Genomic DNA, 22,379 nt, shown 5'->3' with positions numbered 1-22,379 from the left:
TCAACGTGAAAAATTATGTACACTCAAATTAAAAAAAAAATAATAATATATATATTAAATAAAAATCAGTAAAACCACATGAAGTGCAACAAATCAATTAATTCATAAATCAGTGAAGTGAACACTCCGTGACCACCTCTATATAGTGAGATTACATGCAATAACCCTCATGGAGTAATATCAAGCATAGCAGGATGTATACAGCAGTCACTTCAAAGCTTCCATCCACCATATATATAGTAGCCTTCAACTTTCCAAATTCCTCATAAAGGTAAAGAAGTGATCCATGTAGTATATATATATATATATAAAGAAATTTAATATACAGTCAGGTCCATAAATATTGGGACATCGACACAATTCTAACATTTTTGGCTCTATACACCACCACAATGGATTTGAAATGAAACGAACAAGATGTGCTTTAACTGCAGACTGTCAGCTTTAATTTGAGGGTATTTACATCCAAATCAGGTGAACGGTGTAGGAATTACAACAGTTTGCATATGTGCCTCCCACTTGTTAAGGGACCAAAAGTAATGGGACAATTGGCTTCTCAGCTGTTCCGTGGCCAGGTGTGTGTTATTCCCTCATTATCCCAATTACAATGAGCAGATAAAAGGTCCAGAGTGCATTTCAAGTGTGCTATTTGCATTTGGAATCTGTTGCTGTCAACTCTCAAGATGAGATCCAAAGAGCTGTCACTATCAGTGAAGCCATCATTAGGCTGAAAAAAAAAACAAACCCATCAGAGAGATAGCAAAAACATTAGGCGTGGCCAAAACAACTGTTTGGAACATATGGGGACCGCCCATAATTTTAAAGGGTGCCTCAGGACCGTCGATAATTTTAAAGGGTGCCCCGGGACCTCCCATAATTTTAAAGGGTGCCTCAAGGTTGTCCATAATTTTAAAGGGTGCCTCAAGGTTGTCCATAATTTTAAAGGGTGGCCCGGGACTTCCCATAATTTTAAAGGGTGCCTTGACTGAAAACAGGTTGAGAAACACTGATGTAAAGTACACTTCACTATTTAGAAAAGTTGGCCAAACAATTGCATTTCATACAAGATCACTTCCTCCTGCCGAAATGTCTTTTCCTATTTTTTTGCCATTTTTTCAATTTTGTCAGTAACCTTCATCTAGTTTCTTTATTGTTTTTTTTTTTTTAATGTATGAAGTTACAATGTTTCAATCTAATCCTCTCTCTCGCTCTTTCTTGTATCTTCCAGACTTTGCGCAGACAGTAATGAGCGCACGTTTCCGATTGCCTGCTGGCAAAACCTACAATGTGCGTGCGTCGGAGCAGGCCCGAGACAGGCAGAGTACAGAGGTTGTGTGTAATATCCTTCTGCTGGATAACACTGTGCAAGCGTTCCGTGTCAGTGTAAGTAACTGTGTGTGTCTCCAATCTATATCACCGCCCTTTCTTTCACTGATACTCAAACACCCATATAGAAGAATCCAAAAATAATACATATATACATACATAAATAAATGAATAAAACAAAAATAATATCCAGAGATAAATTAAATAAATAAAATAAAATAATAAATGTCCAAAATAATGTCCAGATAAAATAAAATAAATAATAGCCCACCAAAAATATCTCAATCCAGTGTGTTCAACGTTCAATTCTCCATTCCGAACCTCGTGATACCTCGAAAAAATATAAACTATAATAGTGTATTATCTTCCAAATAACATATAAGTGTATATATCTTAAAACATATAAGTATATGCTAAATAAGTGTAAAAATATATTTTTCATATATATATATATATATATATATATATATATATATACAGTGGGGCAAAAAACTATTTAGTCCGCCACCAATTGTTGTGCAAGTTCTCCCACTTAAGATGAGAGAGGCCTGTAATTGGCATCATAGGTAGACCTCAACTATGAGAGACAAAATGAGAAAACAAATCCAGACAATCACATTGGCTGATTTGCAAAGAATTTATTTGCAAATTATGGTGGAAAATAAGTATTTGGTCACCTACAAACAAGCAAGATTTGTGGCTCTCACAGACCTGGACCTTCTTCTTTAAGAGGCTCCTCTGTCCTGCACTCATTACCTGTATCAATGGCACCTGTTTGAACTTGTTATCAGTATAAAAGACACCTGTCCACAACCTCAGACAGTCACACTCCAAACTCCACTATGGTGAAGACCAAAGAGCTGTCGAAGGACACCAGAAACAAAATTGTAGACCTGCACCAGGCTGGGAAGACTGAATCTGCAATAGGCAAGCAGCTTGGTGTGAACAAATCCACTGTGGGAGCAATAATTAGAAAATGGAAGACATACAAGACCACTGATAATCTCCCTCGATCTGGGGCTCCACGCAAGATCTCACCCAGTGGGGTCAAAATGATCATAAGAACGGTGAGCAAAAATCCCAGGACCACAGGGGGGGACCTAGTGAATGACCTGCAGAGAGCTGGGACCAATGTAACAAAGGCTACCATCAGTAACACACTACGCCGCCAGGGACTCAGATCCTGCAGTGCCAGACGTGTCCCCCTGCTTAAGCCAGTACATGTCTGGGCCCGTCTGAAGTTTGCTAGAGAGCATTTGGATGATGCAGAAGAGGATTGGGAGAATGTCATATGGTCAGATGAAACCAAAATAGAACCGTTTGGTAGAAACACAACTCGTCGTGTTTGGAGGAGAGAGAATGCTGAGTTGCATCCAAAGAACACCATACCTACTGTGAAGCATGGGGGTGGCAACATCATGCTTTGGGGCTGTTTCTCCGCAAAGGGACCAGGATGACTGATCCATGTACAGGACAGAATGAATGGAGCCATGTATCGTGCGATTTTGAGTGCAAACCTCCTTCCATCAGCAAGGGCATTGAAGATGAAACGTGGCTGGGTCTTCCAACATGACAATGATCCCAAACATACCGCCCGGGCAACAAAGGAGTGGCTTCGTAAGAAGCATTTCAAGGTCCTGGAGTGGCCTAGCCAGTCTCCAGATCTCAACCCCATAGAAAACCTTTGGAAGGAGTTGAAAGTCCGTGTTGCCCAGCGACAGCCCCAAAACATCACTGCTCTAGAGGAGATCTGCATGGAGGATGGGCCAACATACCAGCAACAGTGTGTGCCAACCTTGTGAAGACTTACAGGAAACGTCTGACCTCAGCCCTGGCCAACAAAGGATATATAACAAAGTATTGAGATGAACTTTTCATATTCACCAAATACTTATTTTCCACCATAATTTGCAAATAAATTCTTTCCAGATCAGCCAATGTGATTGTCTGGATTTGTTTTCTCATTTTGTCTCTCATAGTTGAGGTCTCCCTATGATGCCAATTACAGGCCTCTCTCATCTTTGTAAGGGGGGGAACTTGCACAATTGGTGGGGACTAAATACTTTTTTGCCCCACTGTATATATATATACACACACACACACACACACACACACACACACACACACACATATATATATATATATATATATATATATATTGAAAGTTGAAAACACTTGAGATATTATTGGTGGACACTATTATTTATTTTATCTGGGCATTATTTTGGACATTTATTATTTTATTTATTTATTTAATTTATCTCTGGATATTATTTTGGTTTTGTTTATTTATGTATTAATTTTGGATTCTTCTATATGGGTGTTTGAGTATTAGTGAAAGAAAAGGTTTATTAATATTATTGTTTGTGTTACTTTTCTTCAGGGGTGATTGTAGTGGAAATTATATTTAGTTAGGGTAGTTTTTGCCGAGTGATCATATATTATATCACCGCCATGTCTCTGGTGGGATGTGAACTAGGCTGTGATTGGTTCTAGCTCTATGTAACAATAATGGTCCTACAATCTCATGAGACATGTGACTTGTCCAGGGAGGCTTCCAATGGAGAGGGGGCGGGGTAAAGGGATGCTATCCTCACCTAGGTAAGAGTTGTGGAAGTGACAGCAGGTAGCAGTAAGAATTGGTACTTACCCCCCCCCCCCCCAAAGAAGAAAAACCTGTAAGGGAGCAAACTAGCGGGACTTCACTTTTCTAGTGAAGTTCTGCTTTAACATTCATTTTCTGAGCCTTGCTAGTGATCTATCTAACCCAGTGCTTATTTTATATATTTCAGGTACTTGTATAGCGCTGTCAATGTACTCCGCGCTTTACATATATATTGTACATTCACATCAGTCCCCGCCCCCGAGGAGCGTACAATCTAAGACCTCTAGCTCACATTCATACATACACATACTAGGACCAATTTAGACAGGAGCCAATTCACCTCCCAGCATGTCTTTGTTTGGAGTTTGGGAGGAAACTGGAGTACCCAGAGGAAACCCATGCAGGCACGGGGAGAACATGCAAACTCCAGGCAGGTAGTGCCGTGCTTGGGATTGGAACTGATGACCCGAGTACTGCCAGGCGGAAGTGCAAACTACGTAGACACTGCGCTGCCCATTATGTAAGCTGAAAATGCAATCCAATTAACCTACCAACAAGTCTTTGGCGTATGGGAGGAAACCGGAGAATCTTATTGAGGAAATGCATCATTTATTTATTACAGGTACTTGTATAGCATCGTCAGTTTACGCATATATCCTACATTTACATTAGTCCCTAATCCTCAAAGAGCTTACAGTGTAAGGTCCCCAGCTCACATTCATACATACATATACCCTGGTTTCCTCTCACACTCCAAGAGACATAGTGGTAGGTAAACTGGCTCCGGTCTAAATTGTGCCTAGTACAGTGAATATGAAAAGTCTACACACCCCGGGTAAAATGTCAGGTTTCTGTGATGTAAAAAAAATGAGACAAAGATAAATCATTTCAGAACTTTTCCCACCTTTAATGTGACCTATAAACTGTGCAACTCAACTGAACAACAAACTTAAATATTTTAGGGGGGAGTAAGCATAAAAAACTAAAATAATGTGGTTGCATAAGTGTGCACACCCTCTCATAACTGGGGATGTAGCTGTGTTCAGAATGAAGCAATCACATTCAAAATCATGTTAAATAGGAGTCAGTGCACACCTGCCATCATTTAAAGTGCCTCTGATGAACCCAAAATAAAGTTCAGCTGTTCTAGTAGGTCTTTCCTGACATTTTCTTAGTCACATCCTACAGCAAAAGCCATGGTCCACAGAGAGCTTCCAAAGCATCAGAGGGATCTCATTGTTAAAAGGTATCAGTCAGGAGAAGGGTACAAAAGAATTTCCAAGGCATTCTATATACCATGGAACACAGCGAAGACCGTCATCATTAAGTGGAGAAAATATGGCGCAACAGTGACATCACAAAGAACTGGACGGCCCTCCAAAATGGATGAAAAGACGAGAAGAAAACTGGTCTGGGAGGCAGCCAAGAGGCCTACAGCAACATGAAAGGAGCTGCAGGAATATCTGGCAAGTACTGGCTGTGTGGTACGTGTGACAACAATCTCCCCTATTCTTCATATGTCTGGGCTATGGGGTAGAGGGGCAAGATGGAAGCCTTTTCTTACAAAGAAAAACATCCAAAAATTTTGCAAAACACATCTGAAGTCTCCCAAAAGCATGTGGGAAAATGTGTTCTGGTCTGATGAAACCAAGGATGGACTTTTTGGCCACAATTCTAAAAGATATAAAGACAACACTGCACATCACCAAAAGAACACCATACCCACTGTGAAGCATGGTGGTGGCAGCATCATGCTTTGGGGCTGTTTTTCTTCAGCTGGAACTGGGGCCTTAGTCAAGGTAGAGGGAATTATGAACAGTTCCAAATACCAGTCAATATCGGCACAAAACCTTCAGGCTTCTGCTAGAAAGCTGAACATGAAGAGCTACTCCATCTTTCAGCATAACAACGACCCAAAGCATACATCCAAATCAACAAAGGAATGGCTTCACCAGAAGAAGATGAAAGTTTTGGAATGGCCCAGCCAGAGCCCAGACCTGAATCCGATGGAAAATCTGTGGGGGGATGTGAAGAGGGCTGTGCGCAGGAGATGACACGCAATCTGACAGATTTGGAGTGTTTTTGCAAGGAAGAGCGGGCAAATATTACCAAGTCAGGATGTGCCGTGCTGATAGACTCCTCCCCAAAAACACTGACTGCTGGAATCACATCAAAAGGGGCTTCAATGAAGGATTAGTGTAAGGGTGTGAACACTTATGCAACAAGATTATTTTGGTTTTTAATTTTTATTTCCTTCCACCTAAAAGATTTCAGTTTGTTTTTCAATTGAGTTGTACAGTTTATAGGTCACATTAAAAGGTGGGAAAAGTTCTGAAATGATTTATCTTTGTTTCATTTTTTTACATCACAGAAACCTGCCATTTTCACCGGGGTGTGTAGACTTTTTATATCAACTGTACTAGGGACAATTTAGACAGGAGCCAGTTTGCCTACCGGTATGTCTTTTTTGGAGTGTGGGAGGAAACCGGAGTACCCGGAGGAAACCCACGCAGGCACAGGGAGAACATGCAAACTCCAGACAGGTGGTTGGGTTTCGAGCCAATGACCCCTAGTACTGCCAGGCGAAAATGCTAACCATTTAGCCACTGTGCTGCCGATAATCAATTTATGAGCTATAGAGGACCAGAACTGTGACCCTTGACAGCTCCAAAATGTCACACATAATATTCAGTATATGGCAGACACAGAGATCTCAGATATATGAGGTGTGGCAATTTAATTCCCAGAATGAACTGTAGAAATAAAAAAAAAAAAAAGTCTGCTTCCCTATACACTAGCGACTGTTATCGCCATGAAAGCATTCCCCTTGTGAAGTGAAGCACTTTTCTAGAGGACTGTGCCACTGCCAGAGACATTCCTGCAATTCGTTTTCCGGAACGCTGCGGATTATCTTTGTTGCGGCGCGCTGGATGTCCGGAATGTCATCAAATCTGTGTCCTTTTAAGGCTCCTTGCGCACTGGCTTAAAAAATGCCAGTGCTCTTGGCAGAATAAAAACAAAAATTTTGAGTGTTTTTTTTTTTGTGCTAGCGTTTAGGAGCATTTTATCGTTTTTTGTTTTTTTCCCTGCCAGAAGAATGCTCTCAAAAATGCAAAACCAAAGGGGTTTTTTCTTGTTCTGCCTGTAAACTCCTGTAAATGCGCATGGACACATAAGATAACATTAGTTACTTCTACAGGTAAAACGCTATCCCCCCTTATGTATTATACATGGAGATCATATCCCCCCCTTATGTATTATACATGGAGACCATATCCCCCCCTTATGTATTATACATGGAGACCATATCCCCCCCTTATGTATTATACATGGAGATCATATCCCCCCTTATGTATTATACATGGAGATCATACCCCCCCTTATGTATTATATATGGAGATCATATCCCCCCTTATGTATTATACATGGTGATCATATCCCCCCTTATGTATTATACATGGAGATCATATCCCCCTTATGTATTATACATGGTGATCATATCCCCCCTTATGTATTATACATGGTGATCATATCCCCCCCTTATGTATTATACATGGTGATCATATCCCTCCTTATGTATTATACATGGAGATCATATCCCCCCTTATGTATTATACATGGAGATCATATCCCCCCCTTATGTATTATACATGGAGATCATATCCCCCTTATGTATTATACATGGAGATCATATCCCCCCTTATTTATTATACATGGAGATCATATCCCCCCTTATTTATTATACATGGTGATCATATCCCCCCCTTATGTATTATACATGGAGATCATATCCCCCCCTTATGTATTATACATGGTGATCATATCCCCCCTTATGTATTATACATGGTGATCATATCCCCCCTTATGTATTATACATGGAGATCATATCCCCCCCTTATGTATTATACATGGAGATCATATCCCCCCTTATGTATTATACATGGAGATCATATCCCCCCCTTATGTATTATACATGGAGATCATATCCCCCCCCCCTTATGTATTATACATGGAGATCATATCCCCCCCTTATGTATTATACATGGAGATCATATCCCCCCCTTATGTATTATACATGGTGATCATATCCCCCCCTTATGTATTATACATGGTGATCATATCCCCCTTATGTATTATACATGGAGATCATATCCCCCCTTATTTATTATACATGGAGATCATATCCCCCCTTATTTATTATACATGGTGATCATATCCCCCCCTTATGTATTATACATGGAGATCATATCCCCCCCTTATGTATTATACATGGTGATCATATCCCCCCTTATGTATTATACATGGTGATCATATCCCCCCTTATGTATTATACATGGAGATCATATCCCCCCCTTATGTATTATACATGGAGATCATATCCCCCCTTATGTATTATACATGGAGATCATATCCCCCCCTTATGTATTATACATGGAGATCATATCCCCCCCCCCCTTATGTATTATACATGGAGATAATATCCCCCCCTTATGTATTATACATGGAGATCATATCCCCCCCTTATGTATTATACATGGTGATCATATCCCCCCCTTATGTATTATACATGGTGATCATATCCCCCTTATGTATTATACATGGAGATCATATCCCCCCTTATGTATTATGCATGGAGATCATATCCCCCCCTTATGTATTATGCATGGAGATCATATCCCCCCCTTATGTATTATACATGGAGATCATATCCCCCCCTTATGTATTATACATGGTGATCATATCCCCCCTTATGTATTATACATGGAGATCATATCCCCCCTTATGTATTATACATGGAGATCATATCCCCCCCTTATGTATTATACATGGAGATCATATCCCCCCCTTATGTATTATACATGGCGATCATATCCCCCCTTATGTATTATACATGGAGATCATATCCCCCCTTATGTATTATACATGGAGATCATATCCCCCCTTATGTATTATACATGGAGATCATATCCACCCCTTATGTATTATACATGGAGATCATATCCCCCCTTATGTATTATACATGGTGATCATATCCCCCCTTATGTATTATACATGGAGATCATATCCCCCCTTTATGTATTATACATGGAGATCATATCCCCCCTCATGTATTATACATGGAGATCATATCCCCCCCTTATGTATTATACATGGAGATCATATCCCCCCCCTTATGTATTATACATGGAGATCATATCCCCTCTTATGTATTATGCATGGAGATCATATCCCCTCTTATGTATTATGCATGGAGATCATATCCCCCCTTATGTATTATATATGGAGATCATATCCCCCCTTATGTATTATGCATGTTGATACCGCAAGACTGTCTATAATTTTAAAAGGGCACCCCATTCCAAAATGTGAAAAACTATTTTAATAGTTTTTTATAACGCAGCACACATGTAGGACACCCAACATTAGAGGTGATTTATTCTTCCAAAGCAAATACACTCTTGCACACTGGTACTGACTAGTATTCCCGTGTTTCTCTTCTCCCTCAGTTTTTATCCATTACTGAGCTGATGTGACCCCAGTACTGATGGAAAGGGGCAGGGGAGGGTCAAACTAAGTTGCTGTACAGGCAGCTGACATCCTCCTTATCAACTGATGATGTCATTGATTGTCAGGAAGCCAGCGGCTAAATACACGGGTGTCAAACTGGCAGCCCTCCAGCTGCTGCCAAACTACAAGTTCCATTAGGCATTGCAAGATTGACAGTTACAAGCATGTCTCCCAAAGGCAGAGGCATGATGGGACTTGTAGTTTTGCAACAGCTGGAGTCAGTTTTTTTCTCCATTACTGAGCTAATGTGACCCCAGCACAGATGGTGGGGGGAGGGGGAGGGTCAAACTAGGATGCTGTGCAGGCAGCTGACATTCTCCTTATCAACTGATGATGTCATTGGTTGTCAGGACACCGGCAGCTAGAAGGTCGTAATGGTGCATAATGAAAACCTGTGGCTTTGTGTAACTAAAAGGCCCACTTGTTCCATCCGCTGGCTTGTATACACGTTTTGGGCAATTTTTAGACATTTTACCAAGACACTGCTGAAGAAACCTTAAGGCATCCTCTGAAGAAACCTCAAGGCACCCCTGAAGAAACCTTAAGGCACCCCTGAAGAAACCTCAAGGCACCCCTGGAGAAACCTCAAGGCACCCCTGGAGAAACCTCAAGGCACCCCTGGAGAAACCTCAAGGCACCCCTGAAGAAACCTTAAGGCACCCCTGAAGAAACCTCAAGGCACCCCTGGAGAAACCTCAAGGCACCCCTGGAGAAACCTCAAGGCACCCCTGGAGAAACCTCAAGGCACCCCTGGAGAAACCTCAAGGCACCCCTGAAGAAACCTCAAGGCACCCCTGGAGAAACCTCAAGGCACCCCTGGAGAAACCTCAAGGCACCCCTGAAGAAACCTCAAGGCACCCCTGAAGAAACCTCAAGGCACCCCTGGAGAAACCTCAAGGCACCCCTGGAGAAACCTCAAGGCACCCCTGGAGAAACCTCAAGGCACCCCTGAAGAAACCTCAAGGCACCCCTGGAGAAACCTCAAGGCACCCCTGGAGAAACCTCAAGCCACCTCTGAAGAAACCTCAAGCCACCCCTGAAGAAACCTCAAGCCACCTCTGAAGAAACCTCGAGGCAACCCTGAAGAAACCTCGAGGCAACCCTGAAGAAACCTCGAGGCAACCCTGAAGAAACCTCGAGGCAACCCTGAAGAAACCTCGAGGCAACCCTGAAGAAACCTCGAGGCAACCCTGAAGAGACCTCGAGGCACCCCTGAAGAAACCTCGAGGCACCCCTGAAGAAACCTCGAGGCACCCCTGAAGAAACCTCGAGGCACCCCTGAAGAAACCTCAAGGCACCCCTGAAGAAACCTCAAGGCACCCCTGAAGAAACCTCAAGGCACCGTGGTTGAGAGAGGCTGGGGGCACCTGCGCTGCGGTCTTGGCTACCTTGCATAAGGAGCTGCTGGAAGGTTCCAGGAAGCCTGAACTTTTTATAAGACAGCGAGTACAGCAGGCACGCCAAGCCTTCACGGCAGCTTTGGCGAAGATCACACATTTCCAAGTCTGCGCACATCTGTTATTTAAAGCGAGGCGGCGTTCTCTAGAGAGCCGAGCCGCGTACTTGGCTGTTACAACACCCTCGCCGCAGATCTGCCGCCTCTCCTCCTAGTAACCCATCGTGTGAAAACTGTGACAGCGGAGAGAACTTCCATCCCTCGCACACATAGAAGAATCCCCTCGTGAAGACGTGTGTGTGTGTGTTGGGTGGGGGAACGATCAGCGTGGAACCGTCTCTGAGAATGTGACCGCAGACTAAAACAGTCAGTGACCTTCTGCTGATCCCCCAAAATATGTGTCTCCCGGGACCGCGTAACTGATACTGCCCTGAGCCACTTCTCGGGCTGTCTGCACACGTCTCAGGGGGCTTCTGCAGCTCCAAAGAGAATCCAGGAGGGGTGACTTAAAGGAACACTCCTGATCTGACCCTTTTCTCAAGAACCGCCTTCCTAGAAGTCCCAAATTAACTTTGCTCTAAGGATTCCTGATCGTTGAAACTCTCCTGCTTCCAGCGGAACTAAACTCTGTCCGTAAACATCGTCTATTAATAGGGCCTCATTCTAATGGGTGACCAGCGCCGGGTGAATGACAGCAGCAGGAATCTGCTGATTCCTGCCACCTGCGAGCGAGTTGCTGCAGCTGCCATGCCCTGCACACTACACAAAGTGCGGCCAGCAGCAATCACTGCAGGTAATCACTGGCTGTGCTGGCAGCCAGGGCCATAGATGAGGGGGGTAACACCAGTCCTCCTGTATGGGGAGCCAGCAGGGGGGGCCCAGGCAGATAGGTAAACTAGATGTCGGCAGGGAGGGTGATCGGCACAGTGCGGGGGGGGGGGGGGGGGCAATTACTGGAACCGATCCCCTGTATGGCTCTCTCTGCAGAAATCTGGCTTCCACAACAGGATTGTGGATAAGGGGGTACCGCCAGTCCTCTTGTAGAGGGGCCCAGGCCAGCAGGGGAGGGAGCCAGGCAGCTGGGTGAATCAGATGTGGGCAGGGAGGGTGATCGAACAGCGGAGGGGTGATTACTGGAACCGATCCCCTGTATGACTCTTTCTGCAGAAATCTGGTTTCCACAACAGGGTTGTGGATAAGGGGGTACCGCCAGTCCTCCTGTAAGGGGCCCAGGCCTGCAGAGGGGGGAGCCAGGCAGTTGGGTGAATCAGATGTGGGCAGGGAGGGTGATCGAACAGCGGAGGGGTGATTACTGGAACCGATCCCCTGTATGACTCTTTCTGCAGAAATCTGGTTTCCACAACAGGGTTGTGGATAAGGGGGTACCGCCAGTCCTCCTGTAAGGGGCCCAGGCCTGCAGAGGGGGGAGCCAGGCAGTTGGGTGAATCAGATGTGGGCAGGGAGGGTGATCGAACAGCGGAGGGGTGATTACTGGAACCGATCCCCTGTATGACTCTTTCTGCAGAAATCTGGTTTCCACAACAGGGTTGTGGATAAGGGGGTACGGCCAGTCCTCTTGTAGAGGGGCCCAGGCCAGCATGGGGGGAGTCAGGCAGCTGGGTGAATCAGATGTTGGCAGGGAGGGTGATCGAACAGCGGAGGGGCGATTACTGGAACCGATCCCCTCTATGACTCTTTTTGCAGCAGCTCTTTTCCCTCCCGCTGGCTTTCAGCTGCTGCAGAGAGAGCCATACAGGGGATCGGTTCCAGTAATCGCCCCTCCGCTGTTCCAATCACCCTCCCTGTCCACATCTGATTCACCCAGCTGCCTGGCTCCCCCCTCTGCTGGCCTGGGCCCCTTACAGGTGGACTGGTGGTACCCCCTTATCCAAAACCCTGTTGTGGAAGCCAGATTTCTGCAGAGAGAGCCATACAGGGGATCGGTTCCAGTAATTGCTTTCCTGGTGCACCCATCATCCTTCCTGTGCACCATACGTTTCCCTTTGCTATCTATACCCCGCCGTGTGCTCCCACCCCTGAACTGCTGCTGGCTTCCCTCCTCTCCTTCCCACCAGCGGCTGCATGCACACAATAGGATCCTTCAGGATGGAGAGGGGGGGGAAGGGTCATTAACCACTTCCAGTCCGGACACTTCCCCCCCCCCCCTTCCTGTCCGGACACTTTCCCCCCCCCCCTTCCTGTCCGGACACTTTTACCCCCTTCCCTGTCCAGGCCAATTTTCAGATTTCAGGGCTGTCACACTTTGAATGACAATTGCACGGTCATGCAACACTGTACCCATATGAATTTTTTAGCATTTTTTTTAAACAGATACAACTTTATTTTGGTGGTATTTATTCACCACTGGGATTTTTATTTTTTTGCTATATAAATGAAAAAGTCCAAAAATTTTTAAAAAAAAGTTTTTTTCTTATCAAATTTTGCAAATAATCTTTCTTCATAAATCTTGGCTAAAATGTATTCAGTTATCTTTTTAGTAAAAAAAAAAAATAGCCCAAATTAGTTTAGAACCAAAAATTATAATTTTTAAAAAAAAACTTTTTTACTGGTTTTTTTTTTTCTCTTTTAACATACGCTCACCCAAGCAGTACAGTGTCACCATGGTGACACTGTACTACTTGTGGGGGGTGATGAAGATTTGTTTTTGTTTTTTTTACACTGATTGCTTTTACACCCATAAAGGCTGTAAAAGCAATCAGTTCTCCTTCTCTCTGGCTGCATTCTTGCAGCCATTGAGAAATACTGTGAGAGCTGTGATTGGTCACAGCTTGTCACATGGTACAAGGCTGTTGTGAATAGCCCTGTACCATGTGATCTCTGTGATCATTCACAGATTTCACACGTAGTAAGCAATGATGTTAGAAATTACATCTTGCTTATTACTATTCATCATATGACCTCACACATAGGTCCCGTACAGCGTACTGCCTGGGCTCTTTTTTTTTTTTAATTTAAAGTGGTTGTAAACACTTAGGGCTCATGTACACTGCAGCTGATAAACTCACGTTTAGGAGTTGTTCAGGGTTTTTTTTAGCATCCCCTGAACTCTCCCTAATGTTCTCCTATGTGTCCATGTACATATCGTCGTTTACAGGCATTTGAGTTTACAGTCGTTTTTTTTTGGACGCAACAAACTTGCGTTCAGACGTCGATTTTATCAGCTTTTCACACGCAAAATGCTTGTAAACGCGTCTAAACGCTGCAAATCGTGTTTATAAGCACTTGCGGTTGAAATTTTTTTTTTAACTCTTCCAGTTCCCGATGCTGTCCAGAAACTTTTTTTCATTATGAAAAATGCATGCAAAGAGTTTTCAAGGTGCTCAGATGAACAAAACACTGAACACAGGATGTTCCTACCAAGCTTGTCACACATTGTAATGACCAATTCACACCTCAGACCTCTCCCGCCCTTGGAAACAAAAGATATGTTAATGACCATTCACACCTCAGACCTCTCCCGCCCTTGGAAACAAAAGATATGTTAATGACCATTCACACCTCAGACCTCTCCCGCCCTTGGAAACAACAGATATGTTAATGACCATTCACACCTCAGACCTCTCCCGCCCTTGGAAACAAAAGATATGTTAATGACCATTCACACCTCAGACCTCTCCCGCCCTTGGAAACAAAAGATATGTTAATGACCATTCACACCTCAGACCTCTCCCGCCCTTGGAAACAAAAGATATGTTAATTACCATTCACACCTCAGACCTCTCCCACCCTTGGAAACAAAAGATATGTTAATGACCATTCACACCACAGACCCCTCCCGCCCTTGGAAACAAAAGATATGTTAATGACCATTCACACCACAGACCTCTCCCACCCTTGGAAACAAAAGATATGTTAATTACCATTCACACCACAGACCTCTCCCGCCCTTGGAAACAAAAGATATGTTAATGACCATTCACACCTCAGACCTCTCCCACCCTTGGAAACAAAAGATATGTTAATGACCATTCACATCTCAGACCTCTCCCACCCTTGGAAACAAAAGATATGTTAATGACCATTCACACCTCAAATTCCTCATGCAGACCCCCTGCCAGGTGACCTTAATGACTCCCTCCACCAGACACCTTTCCCACCCTTGGAAACAAAAGAAAATGTTAATGAGCAACTCACACCTAAGCTAATCTCAACGCATACTTCTGTCTCTGCTTCTACTCTCTGTATTTCTCTGAAATAGTTAATAATTTGCCACTTTTCAGTGCATTCTGGGCATTTGGGAGGTTCTCTTGTGCTTATCTTTAAAAAATGCTTCTAAATATAAACGCGGCTAAACAGACTTTTTTTAACCTAGTGTCTCGTGTACCTGGGGCCTTACATTTACCCAGTGTTGTTAGTGACCTTAGGTGATGCACAGAGATGAAACAAAGCCAACATAAGTTGTACCTGTTTATCTGAAGTCTTCTCTGTGTGCCAGGCTACCTAGAGGAAGGCGAAGGGCAGTCGCACCAAATATTGAGCTGATTTGGATTTCTCTTCATTTACTTTCCATTTTGTTAATTGATAAAAAATAAAACTATTAACATTTTGATTTCTGAAAGCATTCTTCATTTACAGTAATGCACAGTAATATATATATATATACACACCAATGGGTCACAACTACTGTGTGTGTCCTCTGCAGAATGGGGCACTCAGCTTACAGCTACCAAAATCCTACCAAAAGACTAGTTTTGTATCACGCCAACAGATGGCTGCAAGCACAGTCACAGGGAGCACCGAACTTCCTAAGTCAATGTGCCAAACGACTTCGCCCTGTGTACATCGGGAGCTGTGTAACGGGTGCTATTCTGACCACCAGCGTTTCCACGCTGCCACCTGTTGGCGTGTTACAAAACTAGTCTTGAAACGTTTTGATATTTATTTATTTTTTCAGGTACTTATATAGCGCCGTCAATTTCCGCAGCGCTTTACATATATATTGTACATTCACATCAGTCCCTAACCCTCAAGGGGCGTACAATCTAAGGTAGATACCACCTCGTATGTGAATTGATGTGTTCTGGAGAGGCGTACTAACCTCAGCAATACTTTGTGTCTTTCAGAAACATGAGCACGGCCAAGCTCTGCTAGACTTAGTCTTCAAGTTTCTCTGAGGGCCCAACACATAAGGTGGTGGTATCAAAAGGTTTCGAGACTAGTTTTGTATCACGCCAACAGATGGCTGCATGCACAGTCACAGGGAGAACCGACCTTCCTAAGTCAGTGTGCCAAACGACTTCGTCCTGTGTACATCGGGAGCTGTATAACGGATGCTATTCTGACCACCAGCGTTTCCACGCTGCCACCTGTTGGCGTGTTACAAAACTAGTCTCGAAACTTTTTGATACCACCTCGTATGTGAATTGATGTGTTCTGGAGATGCGTACTAACCTCAGCAATACTTTGTGTCTTTCAGAAACATGAGCACGGCCAAGCTCTGCTAGACTTAGTCTTCAAGTTTCTGTGAGGGCCCAACACATAAGGAGGTGGTATCCAGGGGCGTACTGACCATTTGGAAACTCGGGCACTGCCCGAGGGCCCGGGGTCAGTAGGGGGCCCCATGAGATGTCCCTGGTACCTTTTTCATAGGCTTTTTTGAGTTTGGGCAAGGACACAGGGGCCTCATGAGTTGTCAGTCCGCCCCTGGTGGTATCAAAAGGTTTCGAGACTAGTATTGTATCACGCCAACAGATGGCTGCATGCACAGTCACAGGGAGAACCGACCTTCCTAAGTCAGTGTGCCAAACGACTTCGTCCTGTGTACATCGGGAGCTGTATAACGGGTGCTATGCTGACCACCAGCGTTTCCACGCTGTCACCTGTTGGCGTGTTACAAAACTAGTCTCGAAACTTTTTGATACCACCTCGTATGTGAATTGATGTGTTCTGGAGATGCGTACTAACCTCAGCAATACTTTGTGTCTTTCAGAAACATGAGCACGGCCAAGCTCTGCTAGACTTAGTCTTCAGGTTTCTCGATCTCACCGAGAGGGACTATTTTGGATTGCAGTTGGCTGACGATTCCTCAGAGAACCCTGTGAGTCCTGTTCACTTTCCTATAATCGAAATCCAAAATGTTGCTAAAGGGGGACCTGCCTTCCTGATCTAAAAATGTAACAAAGGGGAGAATTTGAAGTTGTTGTGTCTCTAAAATCATTCTTCCAAATAATGAGCCCCCTGCAAAGAAGACACGGGATGTTTCCTCTTCTGCTGCCCACCGCAGTGAAGGGAAAGTGTCAGCTGAAGATTGCAGAATCTGACATTTCCTGGTCCTGTGATTTGTTCCACTCAGGTCCCCACATCAACACTGTGTCCTGTAACAAGCAGGCCTGGCTGTGGTGGCCAGGAAATCGGCATTCTCTGAGTGTTGGGTTCTGTAGGATCTGCAGCTGGAGGTTTCTCAGTATCACGGAGTTCAGCAGGGGAGGCAAGTATCCCAAATATTCTTTGCAGGGGGTTTGTTATTCGGAAGACTTATTTTAGCAACAGAATTGCTTTGAAGGAGAACTGTGGGAAAGTTTTAAAACATCCTTTTCTTAATAAAAACAAGCATTTCATTCTTTCAAAATGACATAATTATCTTGTAAATGATCTTTTAAACGTGGGTGACGTGATCACTGGTGACAGAAGAATGCAGCTATGCACAGGCATAGTGAGAAGGGGTCGATGAAGCACCATTGTCACTTCATTTTACAGTTTGGTGCCGCTGTGTCTTTGTGCAGTTCTTATGCAATGGCAGTGAATGTTAATCTGGGCGGGTATGGGGATATGGGTCAGACAGAGCTGAAGTCCCCTGGCCTTTCAGCCACGGTATGAGGTCATGGGGGGTCAGATGATCCAGGAGTCTCCTGATCTAACATTCATGGTATGATGTCATGGTGGGTTTGACAGAGCAGTAGTCCCCTGTCCTGTCAGTCACAGTGTGATGTCATGGTGGGTCAGCGTGGCCAGGGGTCCCCTGGCTTGTCAGTCATGGTATGAAGACATGATGGGTCAGTCGGCCCAGGAGTCCCCAGGCCTGTCAGTCAAGGTATGAGGACATGGTGGGTCAAACAGAGCAGGATTCCCCAGGCCTCTCAGGGTATGAGCACATGGTGCATCAGACGGCCCAGGAGTCCCCAGGCCTGTCAGTCACAGTATGAGAACATGGTGGGTAAAACAGACCAGGAGACCCCAGGCCTGTCAGTCATGGTATGAAGACATGGTGGGTCAGGTGGCCCAGGAGTCCCTAGGCCTGTCATGATGGTGTGAGGACATGGTGGGTCAGACAGCCCAGGAGTCCCCAGGCCTGTTGGTCACAGTATGAGAACATGGTGGGTAAAACAGACCAGGAGACCCCTGGCCTGTCAGTCATGGTATGAGGACATGGTGGGTCAGGCGGCCCAGGAGTCCCTAGGTCTGTCAGTCACGGTATGAGGACATGGTGAGTCAGGCGGCACAGGAGTCCCTAGGCCTGTCAGTCACGGTATAAGGACATGGTGGGTCAGACAGCCCAGGAGGGGGTCTGGCGGTCACAGTATGAGAACATGGTGGGTAAAACAGACCAGGAGTCCCCAGGCCTGTCAGTCACGGTATGAGGACATGGTGGACTAGGTGGCCCAGGAGTCCTTAGGCCTGTCAGTCATGGTATGAGGACATGGTGGGCTAGGCGGCCCAGGAGTCCCTAGGCCTGTCAGTCATGGTATGAGGACATGTTGGGTCAAACAGACTATGAGTCTCCTTGCCTGGCAGTCAAGGTCAGGAATGATACCATAGTGCAGGGCAAACCAGAAGGATCATGGCCTGTCAGTCAAGGTATGAGGTGAGATGAACCAGGAGTCTCCTGGCCTGTCAGTCAAGGTATGAGGTTAGATGAACCAGGAGTCTCCTGGCCTTTCAGTCATAGTATGATGCCATGGTGGGCAAGACGGACCAGAGGTATCCTGGCCTGTCAGTCATGGTATGTTGCCATGGTGGGTTAGACAGAGCAGGAGTCCCCTGGCCTGTCAGTCATGGTATGAGGTTTTGTTGGGTTAGATGGGCCAGAAGTCTCCTGAGCAGTTAGTCAAGGTATGGGGACATGATTGGTCAGACAGAGCAGGTGTCTCCTAGCCTGTCAGACATGGTATTAGGTCATGTTGGGCACTGCCTGCTGAAAGTGACAGGAGGTATAGTTTCTGCCTTTCCAACCAAAGGGGGATCAGTTGAAGGGGTGGTAAAAATGCTGCACCAAGGCATGTTTTTAATGCTCCTCAACTCCTAGTGTGAAACGGGCCCTTAAAGGGAAAATATAGCTCAAGGCCAACAGGCAGAAGAGAACAGACACCTCCAGAAAAACAGCCACGGTTATTTCAGAACAATAAGTTCTCCAGGATCTGTGTGTTCTGATGTTCATTTGGACACCTTCATTCTCACTAGCTGTGTTTTTGTTTTTTTTACTAACATATTCAGAGGTGGCTGGACCCAAACAAGCCAATCAGAAAGCAGCTGAAAAGTGAGTGACACAGTGTGTGAGCCTTGTACCTCTTTGTGTTTAACCAATAGCTTTCCATAAATTTACCCGGCTTTTGTCTCTTTTAGGGGGGTCTCCGCACAGTCTGAATTTCAGAGTGAAGTTTTTTGTCTCTGATTCCAGCAAACTGCAGGAGGAATACACCAGGTAGGGGGCGCTCTCTAAAAGCAACAAGATGTGTCAATTTAAACTTGCCCTCCAGAGGATTTCCCCCCCCCCTTCCTGACCAGACCATTTATTGCGATATGGCGCTGCATTACTTTAACTGACAATTACGCGGTCAGTCAATGCTGCACCCAAATGAAATTTACATCCATTTTTCCCACAAATTGAGCTTTCTTTCGGTGGTATTTGATCACCTGTGCATTTAAAATTTTAAAATGTATTAAAAAAAAATATGACAATTTTGAGAAAAAAAAAACAATATTTTTGGCTTTTTGCTATTAAATGTCCAGTAAAAAATCTAATTTTGTCATAAATTTAGGCCAAAATGTATTCTGCTCTGTGTCTTTGCTAAAAAAAAAAAAAAAAAAAATTCCCAATATGTGTAAACTAATTGGTTTACGTGAAAGTTATAGCGTTTACGAATGGCGGTATATATACTGGGATTTTTTTTTTACTAGGAATGGCGGCGATCAACGACTTATAGCGGGCATTCTGACACTGGAGGGGAAACTGACTCGGTGTCACTGACATCCCCAGTGACACCAGTACAGTGATCAATGCTAATAAAAAGCACTGAGAATGTACTAATGGCACTGGGCAGGAAGGGGTTAACATCTGGGATGATCAAAAGGTTAACTGTGTGCTGTGTGTGTTTTACTGTGGGGCTGTGTCTGTGTGCTGCACTGTAATTACACTGCTTTGTATGGCTCTGCTATGCACAGCCATGAAAAGCAGTGTGCAAGAGCTGACAGGGGAGAGATCTGTTTTGTTAACAAACCGTTCTCCCCACCCCCCGAGATGTTCGGCAATCACCGGGCACCGGCGACTAATCACCGACCAGAACCCGGTATATAAGTGATTTTGCGCACCCGTGCTGCCCCGTAGCAGTACTTCTGCTATAGGGTGGACGGGAAGCGGTTCAGTGATGTTTTTAGGACCTTGTGGGGGTAGCAGCTCCTGTGTGCTCCTTTTATCCCATTTAGTCAGTGGTAAGAATGTCCCTTATATTGGTGGTCATTGGGAAGAATGTTCCTTATATTGGTGGTCAGTGGAAAGAATGTCCCTTGCATTGGGGGGTCAATGGGAAGAATGGTCTTTACATTGGGGGTCAGTGGGAAGAATGTTTTTTACATTGGGGGTCAGTGGGAGGAATGCTCCTTACATTGGTGGTCAGTCAGAAGAATGCTCCTTACATTGGTGGTCAGTCAGAAGAATGCTCCTTACATTGGTGGTCAGTGAGAAGAATGCTCCTTACATTGGTGGTCAGTGGGAAGAATGATCCTTACATTGGTGGTCAGTGAGAAGAATGCTCCTTACATTGGGGGTCAACGGGAAGAATGCTTCTTACATTGGTGGTCAGTGGGAAGAATGTCCCTTACATTGATAGTCAGTGGGAAGAATGCTCCTTACATTGGTGGTCAGTGGGAAGAATGCTCCTTACATTGGGGATCAGTGGGAAGAATGCTCCTTATATTGGTGGTCAGTGGGAAGAATGTCCCTTACATTGGTGGTCAGTGGGAAGAATGCTCCTTACATTGGTGATCAGTGGGAAGAATGCTCCTTACATTGGTGATCAGTGGGAAGAATGCTCCTTACATTGGTGATCAGTGGGAAGAATGTCCCTTACATTGGTCATCAGTGGGAAGAATGTCCCTTACATTGGTGGTCAGTGGGAAGAACGCTCCTTACATTGGTGGTCAGTGGGAAGAATGCTCCTTATATTGGTGGTCAGTGGGAAGAATGTCCCTTACATTGGTGGTCAGTGGGAAGAATGTCCCTTACATTGTTGGTCAGTGGGAAGAATGTCCCTTACATCGGTGGTCAGTGGTAAGAATGCTCCTTACATTGGTGGTCACCCTTAAGAAAGCCTTAAAGATAATTGGTGTCATGCTGCTGGCAATGCCAAGTGATGTTGGCCCCAGAACTATGCAGGCACCATTAATTAGGAGGTCAGTCAGGCACAGCTCAAGCAACGTCTGGAAGAACCCTGGTGTAGACTGACTGCTCGGGAGACTGAACTGTGTGAAAATCGCAGGAGGTCAGCAGTTTCTGAAATGCTGAGACCACCACAATCATTCCACAGTCACAGTTGCCCTTTCTAACATTTGGCCAGAAACAAGTGGATTTCTTGTCCATGTCTGCAGGTGAACCCAATAAAGTGTCCACTGACCTTCTATAGAACGAACTATATTGAGAGCCAAGCTTTTCCCTCCAGGAAGGAATCGCTCATCCGAAGACCTTTTACGCGTCCCGGACATTACGAAGGATTAAAAAATGGCCGTTGGCTCGTTAATTTAATCTGCAAAGCAAAACCCTGGAGCTGTATTTGCCAGCTGTCTCCTAAATCTAAGCTTTAAATCAGAAGTAGAGCCCCCCCCCCCCCACCTCTAGCTCTGTCACCTTTTACTAGATCCATGTAATGTGGGGGGGGATCGTATGATGGCCAATAACACAACCGTCAGCTTTGTTTGTTGCTCTGGGCTGCCGCCAGTTTCCTGGTTACACGAAGAATACGTGTTGTCTTCCCCAAGGTCTTGTGCTGGGCGATCGCACTCTCAGCGGCAGCGTCTCACAGGACGATCGTCTGTAGCGCCTCATATTCTGTATGTCACACCGCCGGAGCTTCTCATTTGTGTCTGGCGTATTGCAGCTTTCGGTGGGCCCAGCAGGGGGGTCTTAGCGCAGCTTTATGGCGTCTCGTTACAGATCGGGACCGATACAAAATGTCTTCTGGTTTTCTGAGAGGAAGAGGGACGAATTTTATCACAAGGATCCTAAGCCCACCTCTTCGTCGTGCGACCTTCATT

The 22,379-nt window shown here is 44.9% G+C and overlaps 1 protein-coding gene across 1 annotated transcript in view; it reads left to right on the top strand.

The window, feature by feature from the left end:
• The window catches only part of PTPN4 (protein tyrosine phosphatase non-receptor type 4), a 209,816-nt gene that overhangs the window by 42,437 nt on the left and 145,000 nt on the right, over positions 1 to 22,379 (top strand). The window contains exons 2-5 of the mRNA XM_089662397.1: positions 1,229 to 1,383; positions 16,846 to 16,953; positions 19,347 to 19,389; positions 19,476 to 19,554. Of these exons, the coding sequence (XP_089518523.1) occupies positions 1,246 to 1,383; positions 16,846 to 16,953; positions 19,347 to 19,389; positions 19,476 to 19,554 (368 nt within the window). The 5' untranslated portion in view covers positions 1,229 to 1,245. The remainder of the gene's footprint in view (positions 1 to 1,228; positions 1,384 to 16,845; positions 16,954 to 19,346; positions 19,390 to 19,475; positions 19,555 to 22,379) is intronic.

Source organism: Staurois parvus, unplaced genomic scaffold, assembly GCF_062004578.1.
Source record: "Staurois parvus isolate SC_StPar_1 unplaced genomic scaffold, SC_StPar_1.0 ptg001466l, whole genome shotgun sequence".
Taxonomy (NCBI): Eukaryota; Metazoa; Chordata; class Amphibia; order Anura; family Ranidae; genus Staurois; species Staurois parvus.
The sequence above is the reverse complement of the archived record's forward strand: the minus strand, read 5'-3'. Positions and strand labels throughout refer to the sequence as shown.